The sequence below is a fragment of the Remersonia thermophila genome, chromosome 5 (assembly GCF_042764415.1).
Source record: "Remersonia thermophila strain ATCC 22073 chromosome 5, whole genome shotgun sequence".
Classification (NCBI taxonomy): domain Eukaryota; kingdom Fungi; phylum Ascomycota; class Sordariomycetes; order Sordariales; family Chaetomiaceae; genus Remersonia; species Remersonia thermophila.
The window spans coordinates 1,655,919-1,669,814 of record NC_092221.1 but is presented as its reverse complement, the minus strand read 5'-3'; the positions used below and the strand labels follow the sequence as shown (position 1 = coordinate 1,669,814).

General features: G+C 58.8%; 1 protein-coding gene across 1 annotated transcript; it reads left to right on the top strand.

The window, feature by feature from the left end:
- Positions 1-840: 840 nt before the first annotated feature.
- On the top strand, positions 841-5,765 carry VTJ83DRAFT_5675 (uncharacterized protein; the record flags this gene model as incomplete). Its single annotated transcript, XM_071012301.1, has 3 exons — positions 841-2,381; positions 2,449-5,050; positions 5,127-5,765. 3 exons carry the CDS (start codon positions 841-843, stop codon positions 5,763-5,765), a joined length of 4,782 nt encoding a protein of 1,593 aa, XP_070865050.1.
- Between the last annotated feature and the right edge of the window lie 8,131 nt (positions 5,766-13,896).

Here is a 13,896-nt window from a genome sequence, read left to right as displayed (position 1 = left end):
CTTTCCCCACCCTCAGGCGCCCCTCCTTCCCCAACTTCGATTCCCGCCATCTGCCTTTTTTTCATCACATCCCCCGATTGGCTTCGACCTTTCATTCACTCATAACTCCGCTAATCCTTCTCCAACTTCTCCACCAACATTCCGGACCAGTACCCGGGCCTGGCTTGCAACTCCATCTTTTTCCTCCAGGACTTGGCCTTCTGGGGTCGACCCAAAGACGACGAGACGCCGATACGACGCTAGACGAGACGGGACGGGACGCAGCAAGGAGGCAGAAGAGGTGGAATTGGGTTTGGTGTTTGCGGCGTTTGCCTTGGTCGCTGGCGACAGAAGGGGCGGGTTCCTGGGGTTCTTTCGAGGTTTTCGTCAGCGATTGACCGAGTCACCGCAGCGTCGACGTCATTTCCAGTCCGTGAGAGGCTTGAGACCGAACTCGACCCCCGGGCTCTTCGGCGAGGGCTTGGGGTGTGGCATTGGCTGGGCCGCCCGCCTCGTACGGTCTCTCCCGCAGCTTACGTCCGGATGGTCCGCCTGGGCGGATCTCGATGGTTGAACTCTCGACGAGTTTCTCGCTCCTTTCGTAACGGTATGCGCTGCTCGGGCAAGAAGACCTGCGGCATCAACGACGACAAACTTCCCTTGCCACGACGACAACCGCGATGCGCACACCCCCAATGACAGCTCTGGCCTGATCGCTTCGTCTCTCATCGAACCACCCACAGCTGCTCATCCATCCGATTTCATCTGATCTCCCTCTGAGCCGCAGCCCGTTCGACAGCTCTTTACGCCTTTCGAAGCGTGCACCGTTCCCGGGCCGACGAACCACGTTGACATATCGCCATGTTGCCCGCCGTTCAGATGCACCACATGGTGCCGCCCCCGCTTGATTTCCTGGGGCCTCATCATGGCCATTATTCGGCATACCAGCATGGATATCACCACCCTTCACAACCGTCACAGGCTCCCCACGGCCCCAGCTCCACGCCTCGTGCCTTTGCCACCCGACCTACTCAGCATGTGCCGGCTCTGCACCGCATCACCGCCTCCTCCAGGTTACGTGGGGGCGACCAAGCCGAGAACTCTCTCCGCCGCAAGACACCCAGCGGAACCATTGACAACGGCTACGATGGCTCACTCACTCACCTTGCTTCGGGCCCGCCGCCCCTGAAGCACTTGATCATCCCGGCATCGTCAAGAATGTTTCCCCCCGCCATGGTCCAGAGGGCCGCCTCCTCCCCGGTAGTGGCCAGCTTGCAACAACAGCAACAACAGCAGCAGCAGCAACAACAACAACAGCAGCAGCAGCAACAACAACAACAGCAACAACCGCCGACAGGCCCCTGGCACTATGGAGCGTTGACGCCCACGGCCGCCGCGTTTAACCCGGGAGCCGCGCAATTACCACCAGACAACCGTTTGGCTGCGGCGCCGAGACGATGGGGGACTGGCCCGCTCAACCCAGCAGCAGATCCGCGGGTGGCAGACGGTGCAGGTTTCCTGCAGCAATCTGTCCCCAGAAACAATTATCATGCCGGCGCGTTCGGTCACGGATACCAACCACCATTATCGCCGACGGTCTACAGCCCCGGTGGCATCCCACAACCCGCAGTATGGAGGGACGGGAGCTTGGGCTATCAGACCTTTATCCCACTTGTGAACGGCTATACGCCACAGAGCCCGGCCGACGGCGCCTTTATGGCACCCCATCCGACAATTCACCACGCGCTGGTCAACGCCCCGATCCTCGGACAGAATCCCTATTTTGGCCTCCGAACCCCCAACCACTCTCCGCTCGATGATGGCTTCTCTCGCTACGGCCACGGCCAGATGGCTCATCACGGCATCCACCCCGGACGGGACTCGGTCCCTGCGGTGCCGAATGCTGTGTACCCTGCCAGCGTTCTCGCGCCGCCTGACCCAACCGAACCCACGCGCTTCAGGGAATGGGTGCTGCAGCGCGCCCACAAGGCCTACAGCGACTTGCTTGTCTATATCACCAACATCAAAAAAGCCCAGCACGACCGCTCTAGCCACCACACAAGGACACCCTCCAGAATGATGGTGTATCCCAAGCCTTCCGCTTCCATGTCCGGCGTTGGCACCAAACCAGAGACCGTGCCGGCCTTTTTCGGCCAGCCACAGGGCTATGCGCAACAGGCAGCGCTGAAGGAAGCGGCCACTGCGCGGGTGCTTTCGATGCATCCCAGCTCGGATGCGGTACAGAATGCCAAAGCGTCGCTGGATCTCCTAACCACCATCTGCGAAGAGACAGGTTGGCGGTGGGTCGAGGGCGTCATTCTTGGGGGCTGCCTCCACTACTTCATGGAACACTACGAGGTGGCACTTGAGTGGTTTAAGCGTATCGTGAGCCTCGATCCGAGGTGAGTCTGTCTAGTTAAGCCAACCGGCCTGTGGTTATGCCACGGCGTTACTGACGTGATCGACCAGCCATGTTGAGGCCATTTCCAATGTGGCCGCGTGTCTATATTGCCTGAACAGGCACGAGGAGGCAGAGCGCCATTGGATGACGGCCATCAAATTACGCCCGAGTTATCTAGAAGCCGTCGAGCATCTGGTCAGCCTCCTCTGCTCGACCCAGCGAAACTCGGCCGCGGTCAACATCATCGAGTTTGTCCAGCGCTCCCTGAGGATTGCCCGGACAGACGTACCTCAAGACCAAGCCAGCGAGACATCCAGCGAGGTCGACGTTGCCTCCCCCATGACGCTTACCGAATCGATCCCGGATTCATACGTCCTCGATACGGACGGGCTCGACAGTCCTGAACAACGCTTCGCGTCAGCGGCGGACGAGTCCAAGGCGCCCGGCTTTGGCTCCAGTGGGTACCGCATCCCGGGGAGCGAGAACGGTCGCATGATTCTTCTCATTCACGCCAAGGGCAACATGCTGTACACGCTGAAGAATATCGACCGCGCGTCCGATGCCTTCGAGGAGGTGGTCATGATCAGCACGGGCAAGCAGGTCGGCGGGGTGAAGTCGCTGATGCGGCGGATACAGTCAGTCCTGGCGCCACGCAACATCCAGCCCGATCCGTCAGGGCGCTCCCTGCAAATCGATCCGCCGGCGCCGTTGCTGCTCCCCCCAGACAAAGCGAAGCTGGCGGCCCATTTCGTCTTTGCATCCACCGGCGGTCAGCTGCCCGGGCTGTTGCACGTGCCTGAAGGATCCCACAAGCGGTCGGTCGTGGCGACGACAAGCAACTCGCTGCTCTCTCTGGCCAAGATTTACCAGGACGCCATGTCGAGCGGCGGCCCGAGCTCGGGTGTGATGCGCCAGCCAGCCGGCGTCGGAGATATCCTCTCGCTCTACTATCTCTCGCTCTCCCTCCAGGAAAGCCCCTCGACGGCTAATAATGTTGGGATCCTCCTCGCCGGAGTGCAGCAGACGGCGCCGGCCCAGGTCCTCTCCAAATCGGACATGGGCCTCGCTGCGAGCGTGCCGGGAATCGTCCCTGGCAGCGGGCTGGCACTCGCCTTGGCCTACTATCAATACGGCCTCACGCTGGATCCCAAGCACGTGCACCTCCACACGAACCTGGGCAGCCTCCTCAAGGACATTGGTCAGCTGGACATGGCCATTCAGATGTACGAACAGGCCGTGGCATGCGACGGCACCTTCGACATCGCCCTGACCAATCTCGCCAACGCCGTCAAGGACCGCGGCCGCATCGCCGATGCGATCAAGTACTATCAGAGAGCCGTGGCGGCGAACCCCGACTTTGCCGAGGCCGTTTGTGGGCTTTCCACCGCTCTCAACTCGGTCTGCGACTGGAGGGGCCGCGGCGGCGTTTTGCTCGCGGGCGGCCGGTACGATCGGTGGCACGTGGACGAGAAGGGCATGCTCCTAGACGTCAAGAACCGTGGGCAGGGAAGCGGGCTGATGCAGCGCGTTGTGAACATTGTCGGGCGTCAGCTGAAAGAGTCGTCCGCTTGGGGCTGTGGCGTGCTGCAGGGACAGTTCCTCCAGCAGCTGGCGGCTGAACTACGCGAGACCGGGGCTGTCGACAGGTCCATCGACCTAGAGGCCGAGCTTCGGAAATGGGCTGGCAGGCCCGGAGAGGGATACCGGATCCTGCGGTTGATTGAGCGCTCGGCCGTCGTCGCCATGCGCCGCTGGTACCGGGAGAAACACGTCCTCAAACTCCCTCAGCCGTCCGCCAGGTACCGCCGGGCCAAACCACCAGCGAACCTCCCTGTCCCGCTGGCGCCCACGGTTCTGCCTTTCCACACCTTCACATGCCCCCTGCCGGCCAAGGAGGTCCGGCTGATATCCCAAAGAAATGCGCTGCGCATCTCCTTCTCGACCCTCCGGGCTCCGTGGATCCCCAATGTCGTATACGAGCCCCCTGACCCCCCAAGCCCGCATCTCAACGTCGGATACATCTCGTCCGATTTCAACAACCACCCGCTCGCTCACCTGATGCAATCGGTGTTTGGCATGCACAACCCTCGCCGTGTCAAGGCCTTCTGCTACGCCACCACGGCCAGCGACAAGTCTATCCATCGCCAGCAGATCGAACGCGAAGCTCCTGTGTTCCGCGACGTGACCACCTGGCCACCAGACAAACTCGTCGAGCAGATCGTCAAGGACAAGATCCACATTCTGGTCAACCTCAACGGTTACACACGCGGCGCCCGCAACGAGATCTTTGCAGCCCGCCCGGCGCCCATCCAAATGTCGTTTATGGGCTTCGCCGGCACGCTGGGCGCCGAATGGTGCGACTATCTGCTGGCGGACTCGACGGCAATCCCGCCTTCAACGCTCCGACCGCACCGCAGCAATCTGACTCTGGGGGACGTGTTCCGCGACGAGGTCGATGCGGACGCCGAGGACTGGATCTACTCGGAGAACATCATCTTCTGCCGCGAGACGTTCTTCTGCTGCGACCATGCGCAGTCGGCCGACGGGCACGACGAGCGCGGCATGACGTGGGAGGCGGACCAGAGGCGGCGGTGGAAGATGCGCAAGGAGCTGTTCCCCAATCTGCCAGACGACGCGATCTTGATGGGGAACTTCAACCAGCTCTACAAGGTACGTGGGACATAGATGCACTCCCCAGCAGCCCGAGCGATGGCTGGTTGCTCATTGCTAACTCACGGTCTTGCAGATCGACCCGACCACGTTCCGCTCCTGGCTGCGCATCCTAGCGGCCGCGCCGAAAGCCTACCTCTGGCTTCTCCGTTTCCCCGAACTGGGCGAAACGCACCTGCGGCGTACGGCGCGCGACTGGGGCGGCGAGGGTGTCGCCAGCCGCATCTTGTTTACCGACGTGGCGCCGAAACAGCAACACATCTCGCGCGCGCGCGTCTGCGACCTGTTCCTCGACACTCCCGAGTGCAACGCGCACACCACAGCTGCCGATATTCTGTGGTCCAACACGCCGCTGCTCACGCTGCCGAGGTACGAATACAAGATGTGCTCGCGCATGGCGGCTTCGATTCTGCGCGGGGCTTTGCCCCGGGGTCCTGAAGGGGATCAGGCGGCGAAGGAGCTGGTGGCAAAAGATGAAACGGAGTACGAGGAATTTGCAGTCAGGCTCGTCAACGGGCTCGCGTACGTGCCTCGCGCCGGAGGGCAGTATTGGGAGGGGGTTGGAAGGTTGGCGGAGTTGAGGAGGTTGTTGTTCGATGCCAAGTGGACGTGCGCGTTGTTTGATACGCGCAGGTGGGTACGGGATCTGGAGGTGGCGTACGAGAAAGCGTGGGATAGGTGGGTGAAGGGCGAAGGTGGTGATATATATCTTTGATGGGCGGATGGGTAGGCAACTGGGTAAGGGTCGTTTCTGGGATTGGTCACCGGAAAGGAGAGGAAAGGGGGGGGGTGTTTTCAAGGTGACAAGGAGGGCAAACTTGGTTTCTCTTTCATTTGTTTTCTTTCTCGAGGCTGGCAGGTAAGCCGGCTGGGTGGCAAACAGGCAAACGGGCGGGTAGGCATGGCTACGGACTGGAGGGATGGAACTTTAGATCAGGGTCTGTTATGGTTTGATTATGTTTTGTTCGCACTTTCATGTATGTCATTGGTGAACTGGCTCTGCCCGTATGGGATGGATTGGACGAGGATTGAACCAGGCGGAACAGAACTGGGAGGAGGAGGACCGAGCCACGGGACTTGGACTCCGTGGGGAATGAGTTGTGGTGGAATGATATCCATGGGATGGGATGGGATGGGATGGAATGGAATGAATTGATGATCGGGGATGTGGCCATCTCTTTGCGACGCCTATCCACCTCCCTGTGCCTCTGAATTTGTGATTTGCCTCCCTCCCCCTTCCTTTTCATCTCTGTATGCTATTGACGGGGGGCCAGCTTCTCCCGATGTTCTTGGTGTAGTGTAGGGTGCGTGTAGTGTGGTACATGCATTGTCTGTCTCAGGTAGTTAGGTAGACGAGACGGTTGGAGGGAGTTCCCTGGGTGAATCTGGTGGCTGATCATCGATGACATCAACCATGCGTCGAGGCGGGTAGGAGGTAGCGACGAGAATGGCAGGGGGATATATCAACGTCCGCTCTAGACTCGCTCGAGGCAACCCAAGACTCGAAGACGATCCCTCTACTCACAACCACGGGGTACCCGGTTGTCCTGGACTTTGACCTCTTCAACCCTGGATTCGCCTGCCCCTGGTTGAAACCCATAGATGGCGTTGCACCGGAATGGGGTGATGCTTGGGCACCTTAGGTTTTGTCTGGCGTCCTTTCCTCTCTGTCCGTGGCCTTTTCTCTTCTTCTGCTCCCCGTTCTTGGTGCTGTATATGCGTGGAGATGTCGCCGCACACGAGGCGTGTGGTTGGGCGCTGACATGGACTGTCTGGAGGACCAAGTTGGATAGCCAAGCCTCGAGAGCACCGCATGGTAGACGGACATCATCAACACTGCTGTACCGCCGAAGTCACTCCCACCTACTTTATTACCTCAGCACCTTGGGCATAATCGGGAATATCGTCCCTTACATCCTTGAGCACGTTGATACGCCTACGCAAGCGAGCTGTCACCATCGATGCTCCTTGCTCCTCCTCCAAGAGCACGCATGAGCTGCGCCCGTGTTTCTCACCAACGTCTCGTTCCAACAGCCTCCCCGTATGGAAGAGATTGACAGCAGCTCATTGGACTTTGGACGTCGGTCGTTGTGGAAATCAAGCTCTGGCCAGGATCCCTCCGTGTGTGCCTGCCGGCTTCTCTCCTCCCCCCTCTCAACGATAGAACTCTTTGACATACTTTCTCAAGCCGTCAATCACCCGCCACATTCGTCATCACACGCACTCCAAAGGTGATTGGAGATTGAGGGGTTGAGGGGGAATTCCTTTGCCCGAAGAGCGGGGAAGAGCCGAGTTCCATGGAAGATTCCATGCCACCCGTCTCCCGTGCTACCACAGCAGCAAACAATTGTTCAGACGGTGCTCCTTCCTTGTACCTAGGCAGTTACCCAAAGAACCTGCCTGCGCGTTGTGTGTACGTGCCCCATATCCATGGCTGTCACTGCCTCAACCATCTGATGGAGAGACCAGGGCCGCCGCTGTCGCTTCCTTGCTCTGCGCTCCTCGCTATCTTGTCCGGCCTGGGTTGGGATCACCGGGAAGGAGCAGATCTTCTGGGAAACGTGCGGTTGCCATGAGATGTCCAGCTCAGCATGCCGTCCGGGTTTCTCTCATGCGCCTTCAGAGCCCGGGATTACCTCGCTGCAGCTCGGTCCGAGCCAATGCGTCGAGGTGCCCCCAGGGATGCGCGACGGCAATCCACCACCTAACCACCCCAGATAACTACCTTACTATAGAAAGGTGGCTACGTAGGCACGTAGGTAGCTAGCTGCATGTTGCTGCCGTCTCTTCTCTTGGGCATGAATGTGCCCCCCGCTGTCCTCCCAAACACGAACGACCTGACCCGACCACAGGCTCATCGTATAACTACCATACTCCATCAACCAAGTCGAGCCTCGGGCGCCAATTGGTGCTTGACTCGGGGAGATAGCTGAGGTGGACTGCCTGCCATGTCTAGTCTGTTTTCATCACGGGGCATGTCTTGGCCTTCCACCTAGCTATGCCTTGTTGCTTTTCTCACCACATCGTGTCATGTCGTCATGGCGGGTCAGAGCTGAGGTCTATTTTTACCCTCCCCGTCTTTTTTTTTTTTTTTTCTTTCTGTTCAGCGGTTGCCAAAACGACGTCGCAACCAGCGTAATTAATGAGCGTCCCATCGTCATGTTCCATCCGATCCCGTCGGGACGTGGTTTAGCGATCCGCAGGATGGATGAGAAAGGAAGGTGGAAATAGCCCGGACCCGAAGACTTGGGAGGAGCCGGTTCGGTGTGGGGGACCCAGAGCGTCGGGTCGGGTCGGGGTCCGTTACGTGTGGTTACCGTACATACTGTACGGTACGCTCGATACGTCTCAGCGTCACATCTTCCCCTCCTCCCTGATAACTAGAGCCCCATTTCCCCTCTGATGTGCACTACACTAGGTGGTCGTCGCGCATCGCTCCACCCAGTCGCTTACGTTCATGTTGGCCAATGGCCGCAAAGATCCCGCGCCGGCTCAACCCATGGAGGGCTGACACACACGGTCCCCGGGCGGGTGTGCTCGGTGAGGAGACGTCTCAGAGCCGGCAATGCGCCCAGCCCACAGGACCGCCCCGTCTCGTCGGCGCGGAACTCGGATGCGCTGAGAATCACATCGCCTGCCTTGGCGGTCCTCCCGCATGGGATCTTGCCAGATGTCGCAATAGGTAGCTCCCCCTTCGTACATACGAGGATGATCCCATCGCGCTGTGGATCCAGCCTAACGTGCGCTCCACGACTCGGATTCGGTCCCTGCGTGATAACCAGTGGACTCCGCTCTGGCCGTTCCTCGGACGAACGGCGTTCCCGTTGAGCCTTTCTTCCCACTCGCCGGTGGAGAGGGCCCCGTGGACGCCCACCCACCACCAAGGAACAGCCGATAACGCCAGGCTCCAGAGTGGTGGTCCGGATGTGGTAATGGTTTCTCTCGAGGGCATCACGACTCAGCTTCCCACCCGCGGATGGATATCTTGGCCCTCTGGGCCGTGGCTCGACCGGCGCACGTCTCCGCCCCAGCTGATCAGCCTTTCGTGGTAACGGCGCCGAAAGGGAGGGGAGGAGAACCGCGGCGTGGCAAGGCGCAGCTCTTCGTTAGTCACCGCCGCCGGCATCGCTTGCAATTTCTCCGTAGGTGCATTAGCGCGCGCACGATTACGCAGATGGAGGAAGACGCGGGCTCCCTAAGATTGGCTCGTTGGGGTTGTGCATTCTGCATGGGCTGCCATGTTCATGGCAACGGCGGGAGGATGAACTGCTTCGGCGCTGACTGCGGAGAAACCCCTCACCCTCCAAGGCAGGTTTGCGTCTTATTCATCCACGAGTGGTTGCTATCTCTGGTTCGTTATGGCTCCGTGGCTACGCCCGCCGCTGCACCTGCATCCCTTGAGCTCTGTTCCCCGCCTTGATGGCGGCCAGGGTGTGTGTGTGTGTGTGTGTGTGTGTGTGTGTGTGTGTGTGTGTGTGTGTGCGTGTGTGCGTGTGTGGTGGGCCAGAGGCACCGCAGACAGGCTAGGGCTAGCGAACCGGCTCAACGGTCTTCCGGCAGCACGCGCTTGCCAATGGTGTTCCTCCAGGCTGGGACGCACCATGGGGCGCCATCAAGCCAGAACGGAGCCGGCGGCATACATAGTAAGTTACACTAGATTCCCACAGGTCGTAACGTTAACGTTATCTCACTATCGGGGTCGAGCACATGGTTTGTGGGTCATTGTTTATTCGCCACTATGTACGATGCGCTAGGTTGAGGCAAAAAAAGGGGCATCGAAGTTCGAAGGCCAGGGTGGCAAACGTGAGACCATCCATCCTGGAGTTGAACACAAAAAAACCAACGGTCGAGGGTTCTGGATTGCTTTTGGAATCTCGTTCCTCTGGACAGAGGCCAGGCAATCCCTCTTTGCGTGCGCTGTTTGTGTCGTCAGTGCCCACCCGCAAACGCCTCACGCACGAATCGTGCGAGGCATGGATGCGAGGACTGGCCAGGTCGGAGACCGCCGCCAACCGCAGGTTTGCACATGAGATCATCGTCTTCCCACCCTCGGGAGCCCTCGAGCATGGAACCCGGCACAGAAAGGCTGCCCGGGCCTCCGTTACAAACCGTGCGCTTGCAGCAACAAGGCTCTCTTGTCTGCCGGAGCCCCCAGCCAGCCTGCCTGCCCGAAGCTCTTCGGTATTTCCTGCGCACCCCTGAGGTGAAGTTCGTATAAGTTTAGCTACCACGTGGGTAGCGAAGAGCTCATCAAAGCTAGGGCAATTTTTCCCACCAAAAACATCACCGATTCCCAGCATCCCGCATTAGCTCCAGGGTCTGGAACATTATCATCATCCTCCTCCAACGAACGGCTTTGTGGAATGGCACTTTGGGGATGCGCGAGCTGGGACTGGCGACGGCGTCCAACCGCACGGATCCAGCCATGATCTGCACCTCCCGGGGTCCCTGTCAACGCGCGCAGCAAAATAGAGGAGGATCCACGGCGGCGGGATCCCCTGGCCCGGCGTCGATCCCTTCTGTCTTCAACTGATTGACCCCCCCCCCCCCCCCCCTCCCCCGGGCAGAAATGACAGCCACCGTCAACCCTAGCTGACGGAATGCCCCGTCAACCCTCGATTAGTTTTCGCGACTCTGGCATGTTTCGGGTTAAGGATGAGCCCGCCGCCTCCGGGGGGCCCTGCTGGCGTTTCCACGTCCTGATTCTTGGGACGCCAACGCTAGCACGTTTACGTTTGTTGGTCTTGGGTTTCCAGGATCATCAACGTCGCCCACTACACATACGGTTTTTTGTCATCTCCTGTTGACAGCATTGTGTTGATGAAAGGGGGGGAGGCAACCGTACATAGCATTTGGTGCGCCCCGTGTCCCGAAAAAATTGCCCACCGTTGAGGTTGGGTTCAGGGGGAGATTAAGCAAAACAGCGTTTCAGAATCAGCAATGCTTGCGGATCTGTCAACAAGGGGTTTGGCATTTTGACATAGGAGGCTGCAAATGGCATTCTGACATCATCAACAAACATCAGCGCTCCAGACAAACCATGTATGTACTGCGTACACTCGACAGGAGCAACCAGAAGAAGACGAAAGAGGGGTGGGCGTTCCTCTTTTCTGCATGCATTGCTCTCTTCCCCTCCTCCTCCTCCTCCTCCAGTCACAGAATAAGGATCAGAGCGAAGAAAAGTCCCTGAAGCAGGATTCCGAAACGGGTCAAGCGCAAACTGCCGGAGCGAAATCCGCAACCACACAGGAGCGGCGATCACCAGTACTAGTGAGCGGTGGCCCAAGTGATCAAGGGAATCGGCGAGCCAGCAACAGACAATGGGCGTTTTCCTCTGGGGGATCTGCGCTTGGCCGGCGTATGTATGTACGCTGGGGTTGCACAGACCCAAGCCCTCAGACGCGTTCCCGTCCGTCCCTCTCATGCCATGGCTGATCGCAGGTTGAGCCAGCCAGGCATCAGGCGACGAGCTTTCATAATTCCCCTTGCCCGGCCGGGCCCAGCTTAGTGCTGTGTAACTTCATTATTCGTGTCTTAGCCATTGCCGTTCTCATCCCTAGTTGATGGGATTTGTACAAGAGTCGGGTGGCGGGCGAGCGAGGTCGCCGACCTGGCGCTCCCGACGTTACATTGCTAAAACATCGCCCACCATCCCCCTCCGGGGCTGCACAAGACGCGCTTCCGGTGGCGCGGGCGGTGCGCCTCATGGCCGACATCGAAGCCATCATTTCACTTTTTTTTTCCACCACCAGCCTTGAGAGGTGGGCCGAGGCGCCGTGGCTTGGGGGACGGGCGGCGGGTGCGGGCGCGGGCGCGGGCACGGGCATGGGCATGGGGGATGTTGGGCAGGAAAAGGGCCCATGATGGGCTGACGGGGGGAAAGAGGGAAGGGAAAGGGAAACGATTTACACAAACTAGCGTGGTAGGGGCATTCGTCGTCGTTTAGCATCATCGTTGCCGTCGTTGTCGTCGTTTAGCATCGTCGTCGTCGTCGGTTCTTGTTGGGTTACCATACCATACCATACACAGGTAACGTTAATACGTAACATCCAATACCACGCAATACCACATGACACCCGGTGGGTTACCAATACCAGGGTAGCAGTGAGGGCTCCCGCTGCTATTCCGGGGTGGTCAAGCGTCACCTCAGCGCATGGGATGCATGGAGGGCCGTGGGTCGCTGTGGAGCCCACGGCAACCCTAACCACCAAGCATTGAAACGTCGGCAGCGGGGGGACGTTGTGTTGAGGTGGGAGGAATCCCACGTCGACACATGGACTTTTGGTCGCTTGTTGTTGGCGTTGCTGATCCCGTCCGTGTCCACGCCCACGCCCACATTTGCCGAGCTCCCCCTCGTGTGCGCGTACGCAGTAGATGTGGTTCGGTTTCACTTTAGGAACCGGACGGTAACGCCAGCGCTACCTTGCCTGCTGTGTATGTACTATAGCAGTATGTGTGGTAATGTAAGGCATCAAAATGCCTTGTCCATACATGCACCACATGCCAGCCGGCCACGAGCGTCTCTGACGGGCTGCTCTCTGCCCGTCGGTCCCTGGCAGCGTGGCAAAGGCCTGGACCGACGGCCAGCTCCAGTGGCGTGCCGTAGGCCATGATAGGCATGAGGAGCGCATTCCGACCGGGCAGTCAAGCGTCTCCTCTGCGCCTGGTGGAACAGGCGCCGTTCAGCTTCTCCCGTGTTTCTGGCTCCGGCGCCTTGGGGGAGTGGGAGTTGCAAAAGCTCAAAACAAAGCCTCGCCCTTCCGCTCCAACACCAACTAGATACCCTATTGGAGAGAAAATGTCCGTACGTAACGTGATGCGGTGGCCCCTGGTCTTTTACACGACTCACGCCGCGAGAGGGGCTCCGCAGCCCGCCCAAAAAAACATTACGATGCAGGAAAGTTACGTCAATGTTACCCAGCCATTCGGCTCTGGAGAGGAGGCTTATGCGTGCCGTTACACGGACGACACGGCGGCCAGAAACTTTGTGATTATTGCTTCTTTCTCCTCAGCCTCAACTCCCCTATCCGCAAGCTGCAGTCGTGCGCCGTTCCCGTCTCATGTCCCTGTTTTGGCTTGCTTTATTGCGTTGAGATGGGAGCCCGCCAATACCTTCCAGGAGGAGGGGAGGCCCCGCCCCTTTCCGATGGTGGAGATGAGAGACGTTTGCCTCGGCATGGCGCTATGTATTCTCGAACGCTGACAAGATGCGTAACGGGTCACGACTCGCGAACGGTGGACCATACATAGAGCCAGCGGGAACCGATTGCCGCTTCCCTAGGCTGGCCAGGGCGTCCCTTGGTGACAGCACAACGTTATCCGCTTGAGCTGGTTGGTAGAGGCGTTTCGAAGAGAAGATGGAAGATGGAGTCGAGGCATTTGTTTCGTGGGCTTCGTCATCCTCCCCCCCACACTTTGCAAGGAACCAGACAGATGAATCAGGCACACGCACAACAAGGAACCTAGGATGTTCAGTAATCCAGTCAGCTCGTAAGCTGCTGGTTAGATTGATTATGCTGGGCTTTCTTGTCCAATTACTACTATACATGATGATCGTTGCTGTCGTCGTGTTCTCCTAGTGATGTACAAAGGAAACCAAAAAAAGCGGAGAACATCTAGAATGCGTATGTGCAAGGAAACATGACAAAGGAAAAGAAAACGGGTATCCTAAGACAAAGGAAATGAGTAACCTATAGTGATAGCCCAACCAGAAACGCCTCTCCCCTGTGCGTATGTGTGCGTGGCGTGTGTGCGCGCGCGTGAGATTCCCATTATTTCCAGCCAACCCAGAACGCCATAAGGATGCCAACCAGAGAAAGCTTCTTTTTGTTTTCCGTGTTTTGCCT